This window comes from Dreissena polymorpha, chromosome 8 (genome assembly GCF_020536995.1).
Source record: "Dreissena polymorpha isolate Duluth1 chromosome 8, UMN_Dpol_1.0, whole genome shotgun sequence".
Taxonomy (NCBI): domain Eukaryota; kingdom Metazoa; phylum Mollusca; class Bivalvia; order Myida; family Dreissenidae; genus Dreissena; species Dreissena polymorpha.
In genome coordinates, this window is record NC_068362.1 from 23711588 (window position 1) to 23718790 (window position 7203).

Here is a 7203-nt window from a genome sequence, read left to right on the forward strand (position 1 = left end):
CAAGATTATGTTAACGATACAAACGATGCCCACGGGCAAAGTAAGTATGCCTTCACGAAAAAATCGTGGTGCTAAAAGTGGAATGTCAACAGCTTTTCGCTTCATATCACCACGAATATAGCATGGGTAAAAAGTAGCACCATCGGGAAAACTGAAAGTACAAAATATGGCTAGCACGCTGCAAACTATCCAAACAGAAATCACAATAATAAGTGTACGTCTGTAATTTCCTTTAGTATCGAATGGTTTTGCTATGGATTTATACCTCTCAAAGCTTGTTGCAACTAGCATAAATGTCTGCACACTGTCGCATAACGTCTTCAAGAACACCTCGCCTTTGCAAAGTGACAGATATTCACCATGCAAAACAGCATCGGAGTTGTATAAGGCGAGGCGAATCGGGATCACGAAAACGCATACAATCGCATCCGCGAATGCAAGACTTACAAGATCCATGTTCATCGGTGTACGTAAAGATTTGTTTTTCAAAATAGTCCCAATTATAACGACATTTGCAACTAATCCGCTCACCATGATTACGATATATACTGTACTGATTGCAAATATGAAACGTGTGTGTTCGTTTGAATCAGTGGTATTGTATTCCAAAAACTCCATTTAATTGTATTACCTTTCCAAAAAACGTTTGCTTTACAATTATTTTAAGTTCGCTTACTGCAGTTTACGAACGTTGTGATTATTCATATGAAGTAAAACGTACCAAAAATTTAATACAAGTATGTGAATAAGAAATAACTGTCGCTTCCACATCATTCAAAGTCTGTCTTAATGAAACAACTAACGTTTTAAGCTTCTCCTATGCTTTCCCATATTTTGAGCATCGTTTAAATAACCACCATCCTCTCGTCACCATCTCATTGGAAAAACTGACGCAAACGCGAACAAAAGCTTCGATCCAAATTAATAATACTATTCAATTGGTTCCTGGCTTAGGAACACTAAGTCCCTTGTGATGGCACTTATTTAATTCAATTCGATTATTTTTCATATCACCATGTTTGGTTCCGTGGAGCTATCGGTGTCGATGCCATACTGAGACAATGATCGCTCTGCCGGTGAATGGAAGGATCAATTAGTAAATGGGATAAAATATTCTAATATTCAGTGATCGTTTTAATTCAAGTATTCAATGCTTGCTTTTTTGTTAATAATGCACATTATTTCTAATTGTATGAGTTTGTATCTCAGAGGCATTTATATTTGTCGTAATTAAATCATGGCCAAGATGAAGTTCCAACATACCCATTGAACCTGTTCACCTAGTCGCATTTGCGCCAATTGTAAAAAACGAACTTATGTTTAAATAAGAGACTTAAGCACTTGAGTGCCTTTCTATAATTGGCCAGTTACTATGGAAATATCTTACATCGTATTAATCTTTATGAATTTGTTTCAAAGAGGTACCTTAATAGAAAAATAGTTCTTTTGTTTTGGCATTGCGTTCATTTATATAAAAAAAATCAAATTAGCTATTGGGTGGTTTAATATTAAGGAAAAAAGCTATTTATACAAACCTTATAAACATATCTGGCATCTTGCAATATTTAAATGGTTTCGCGCTATTTTAATATTTAAGATGTTCTGATCTATATAGAAGGATTCTTGTATGTTCATTGCAATGTTTCAATGTTTGTGTTCTTCTAAAGACCCGTTAAGCCTTAAACTGAAAAAGAAAACGAAGCAAAATGATATGGAAACACAAAGATTATTGCAAAACAATGAATATGCTGTTTTTGCAATGTAAATTAGTTTTAGTCAGAAACTATCCCGGTAATTCAAGGTGTTGAAGCTTTTGACGTACAGCAAATTCTGTATTTGCGCCCCTAAAATGACGTTTTCATTGTATGGTACTTTACGAACTTAAGTATACATGGAGTGAATGCAAATTTTTAAAAAATAAACACAGCGTTTTTATTTATTTGTTTGAAACGATAACCATTTGTTGCAAAGGACAATGTCACTAATCGCAGGATTAGTTGTATCAACATTTCATCTTGTGTTTAACATATATATCTTTTATGTTTAATCTGTACAATTGCCATTGAAAAAGCTAATAATTTAAAAGGGTAACGTTAAAACTCAGATGAGTATGATATAGATACCCAATACTAAAGTCTTTAATGCAAGTGGTCATCAATAAATACAAGTTCATGACATGATTGATCATATAAAAACTATATTATGTTCTATACATACATTGTTAAAAGGTGCATGTATTTCAACATAATGTTAACATAAAAAGCGCTATTGACAGCGAGAAGTAAACTTTTCTGACATGCAAATTGCTCAAAATAATATTTATAGACATTTCTTTGAATATATGCTTTATGAACATAAGTTTCTAAATTCATGTTGATTGTTTGGTTATCAGATTGCATTAACTCTATGAATTTTGGAATATTTGGTATTTTCCAGTAATATTGCTTTATGTTGTTTTTTTTTCTAATATCATTGTATAAGGAACATTTAAACAAAAAATGAAATTCATCCTCCAAGACATTGCAACGTTGACATTTTCTTTCCTGGAATGGTATAGATTCTGGTTTATGCCATCTGCCTCATTATTTCTAATCTTTGAGAGGATACTCTTAGTCGGCACAGATTAAACCTAAACTTATCAATAGTAACATCATTTAAATAAGGCTGGAATTTAAATTTACAAAAAAGATTTTAACTTACTGCTCTTGATGAATTACTCAGTTCAGACACCCACTTTTGTATAAAAGCATCATTTAATCTGGATTTAACAAGTTTTATGGTTTCTGGTTTTATGTCTGATTATAAACGAAAGGTAGGGTGACATGAAACATAATTTATATTGTTAAGCCTAAGAAATGCGTGTGCACTGTGTTTGTGTTGTACGACATGGTAGTCTCCATAATATTCAAGAAAGTTTGGTCCATTAATCACAATGTAAATTTGAAGTTTATTTTCACGTTTTTAACCTATTTATGCCTAGCGTCCTGAAAAAAGGACATTGCAAACAGCGTAGACCCAGATGAGACGCCGCATAATGCGGCGTCTCATCAGGGGCTACACTGTTTGCTTAAACGAAATTCTGTAAGAAATATTCTTAAAAATAGAAATAAATATACCAGACATCCCTAATTTTGGAAATAAATTGATCCAATTTTGAAGGATGGGAGAGTCCACTGGGCATAAATAGGTTAAATAAAGATACTGAACATGCGAAGAACTGTGACATTTGTCAGCAAAACGAAACGAATCTTTGATGTACGTCACCGCCTTAGCATCACGGTTGTTTTTTAAGGCTTTGTTGTTCATTGTTGCGGTTTTATCTGGTTTCAAAGAGCGCACAATGAAGCAATCGTCATGTATTGATTGCATGAATACGGTTAAGGATTGGCAAACAAGAAAGAAGAGGGCATAGTTTTAATCCAGATTATGAAGCTGGTGTATTTGTTTTCCTTGTATTTTTACTTGTTTTGTCTACAAATAGTTTCACATAGTTCAAAACAACAAACACACAGCTTGTTTGTACAATACAGTGCATCAACATAAACGTTAAAACGTCTGAGTTTCTAGATCCACGAAATTAAATGAATGTGTACGTGTAATACTTAAACACAAAATGATTTGTGTGTTTTGTAAAACTACACAACCTTAATATCTAGATCCTTTTTTAAAATTATGTATATAGATAGTTTATTGAACCGTGCTCTGTAAAACACTTTTCCGTTTTTATAATATGTTTTGCTTCAAAAAGTATCTTCTTAGCGAATATCAAGTGTAGGCGGAAAGTGTCGTCTCTGATTAGCCTGTGCGGACTGCACAGGCTAATCTGGGACGACACTTTACGCACATGCATTAAAAACCCTTTTCACGGAGCACGATTCATTTACTTAGTATTCGGTACACATTTTTCCAATCGCAAATTCAAATAATTAACAGCAATGTTTCTAGTTTGAAATCCTTAATCTGCGATGTATGTGACGTATACTGTTATGTTTAGGAAAAGCCGCAAATAACGGCATTTTAACGGTATTGGTTTACGGCATTCATCGCCTGCGCCAATATTGTCTTAGTGTAGCATTGCCAGTGATAGCTTCCACAGGAAAGACACATCTTGATTTGCAAAAACAAATGAAATGAATTAAATTACTGCCATCATATGGGAACCGAACATCATTTAGTGTAGTGAAGCACGGAACGGATTTGATAAGACTAGAAACTTGGATCGATGTCTTTTGTTCGCGTCAATTTTTCTGAGGAGCAAGTGACAAGAAGATTGTGGTTATTTTTAAAAACGATCCTCGAAGTGTTGCCATGTATAAGGTGCGTTAACATGTTAGTCGGTTAACGAAGCAAGATGTTGAACTATGTGTAAGCGACAAGAATTTAATATACATAAACCTTTATTATATGTTTATGTTATACTTTTTATTTTATATGGATATTGGATAACCACAACGGTCTTTAAATAAAGTGCTTGGACTTAAAATAAGTTTAAAAGAAAATTGCGTCATCTGGTACGGAAATATATTATAATGGAAATCTTGGTAAAAAATACCACCGACTCAAATGAACGCACACGATTTATTTTGGCAATCAGCACGGTATATATCGTAACAATGTTGAGCGGATTCATTGCAAATGTTCTTATGGTTGTGGCTATTTTAAAGAACAAATCTCTACGCACACCAATGAACATGGACCTTGTAAGTCTTGCATGTGCGGACGCAATCGTATGCGTTTTGGTGATCCCGATTCGTCTTCTCTTATACAACACCAACGGTGATTATCTGGCACTTTGCAAAGGCGCGGTGTGCCTGAAGACTTTATGCGACAGTGTGCAGCCATGCATGCTAGTTGCAACAAGTTTTGAGAGGTATAAATCCATAGCAAAACCATTCGATACTATAGGCAAGAAAAGGCGAACACTAATTATTGTGATTTCTGTTTGGATAATTTGCGGTTTGCTTGCCATATTATGTACTGTTAGTTTTTCCGATGGTTCTACTTTCTACCCATGCTATGTAAGTGGTGATATGAAACGAAAAGCAATCGACAGTTTACTTTTTGAACCACGATATTTTCGTGAAGGCATAATAACTTTACCAATCGGCATCGTTTGTATCGTTAACGTAATCTTGTTTTATGGGCTTATGATGAGAGTACTCCGAGAGCATACGGCTAAAATGGGAAAGAAGAAAACGTTGTTTAAGAACACGGTGGCTCCTATACCGCCGGTTGCAGTAAGTATTTTAGGTTTAAAAACCGGTGACATTCCAAATGAAAATAAACAAGTGGAAAGCACTTCAAAGGTTATTCTCACACATCAAGAAAACTGTACCGAAACTGTTAAAAAAGAAACCATTCCCATTGCTAGAATTGGGACCAGTGCACTTATAAAAGAGAACAACGAAAACGATGTCATACATACAGATACCAAATTACTTGCACCCAATGCAGGCCCAGCCTTTATAGATACTGGTTCAAGGAAAATGTCAATAAAACCAACTAGAATGAATATTCGATACATTGAAAATAGAGATAATTGTAAAGATGATCGCGGGTCGTGTTTCAACCATAAATTAGGCGAAAATGGTGAATCTTTGAATACAAGATTAAGTTTACATAACGCTTGTTCAATGCCGGTCTGTGTTGACCAAAATGACCTTACATCCCAAGTTTTCAGGCCAAACAAGTTTTCTTGCAGCGAAAACAGTAAGACAGTACAACAAGCTTTTTGCATAAGCAACCCTGTTACACAACAAACTGATATTCCTTATCCACCGTTCGCCGACAAATCCTATTCTGTTGATTCTCGTACAGTGATTAAATCCTTAGACTGTCGATCAAAGAGAGATAAGCAAAGTGAAATAATCCGAAAAACCGATACTGTTGATTGCAGTACAAATACTGGCCATGACTCGGATAAATTGGAAATAATAACAGATGCAAAAACACAACATACAGTACCTGGGTACATATATAAACTTGACGATGATTCGTATGTAGCTTTACAAACAGACGGGATATTAGAACACGATTATGAGTATAATGCTATTGGAATTTGCCGTGATATTCATGGGGTGAGGTCAATCACATCTGATACAACAAATAAACCAAACGAAACATTTTCTATGGATACCCCTATCAAATTAGGACTTATTTGTGAAGAAAACATGGCTGGAAACGAAGAGCAATATGCAAATTCTGATTGCAATAAGAAAAGTAAAGGTGCAGTAAATGACCCAGCCCTTGTTAAACAAAATTCACTTACCCATGACTGTTAAAAAAGTTGTGACAAGGGCTAGTAATGTAGACGTGGTCGATTTCGACGGGACTGTGCATAAAAATGTTTTGGTACAAGGTTCCATCGTCGGTGCCGTTTGTGTCATGAACCCAACGAACAAACTCGCAGGGCGGCGAAAGGTTGAAATGAGGGCAGTCAAACGAATAGCTGTGTTAACTGGTTCCTTTGCCGTTTTATGGTTACCATTACCCATGGCAAGCATGTTGTTCTCAAACAGCGCTAGTATGTCAGAAAACGATTTGGTAGTATTATTGCTCATGGGGGCTGTAAGCTCTTTGACTGTTGCTGTGAATCCATTGCTGAATTTATTACTGAACAAACAGCTACGATCGGCGACGATCACTTTGTTTAAAAGGATTGTCAATAAACTGAAGAGTAACCTGTAGAGGAACGACACTCGACAGGGAAGCTTATGGGTGTTTTTACAGTTACTGAATAGTTGCTGCATTGGTGTAGTGTGGTTGTAATTGTGTATGAAATAATGGACAACCCATTACATATCATTATATATCTTGATGTGTACCAACGTGTTTAACCCATTAATGCCTAGTGGACTCTCCGATCCTTCTAAATTGAATCAATTTATTTCCAAAATTATGGATGTCTTGTATATTTATTTCTATATTTAGAAAATTTCTTACAGAAATTCCTTTAAGCAAACAGCGCAGACCCTGATGAGACGCCGCATCATGCGGCGTCTCATCTGGGTATACGCTGTTTCACAGATGGTTAGCGTGTGGCTATGATATTAATAAGTGAAAACATCATTTTGAATGATAAATAATCATATTATAACGAAAAATTATCTTTTCTGAAAAAAATCACTATTAAATATATATATAACGTTATAGATATATTTGATAATGATTTTTTTTTCATAAAAGTTAATTTTCCGTTATAAT

The 7203-nt window shown here is 35.0% G+C and overlaps 1 protein-coding gene across 1 annotated transcript; it reads left to right on the forward strand.

Moving 5' to 3' along the window:
- Positions 1 to 4613: 4613 nt before the first annotated feature.
- LOC127840383 (5-hydroxytryptamine receptor 2B-like) lies at positions 4614 to 6687 on the forward strand. Its single transcript, XM_052368794.1, has 2 exons — positions 4614 to 4713; positions 6359 to 6687. The coding sequence occupies exons 1-2, from the start codon at positions 4614 to 4616 to the stop codon at positions 6685 to 6687; spliced, it is 429 nt and encodes a 142-aa protein (XP_052224754.1).
- The last annotated feature ends 516 nt before the right edge of the window (positions 6688 to 7203 follow it).

Excerpts from the sequence above, each read along its gene's own strand:
- LOC127840383 (XM_052368794.1), top strand. The coding sequence starts at position 4,614 with ATGTTGAGCGGATTCATTGCAAATGTTCTTATGGTTGTGGCTATTTTA. Across the intron at positions 4,714-6,358 it reads GGACCTTGTAAGTCTTGCAT|GTTCCATCGTCGGTGCCGTT; the intron begins GTGCGGACGCAA and ends TTTTGGTACAAG.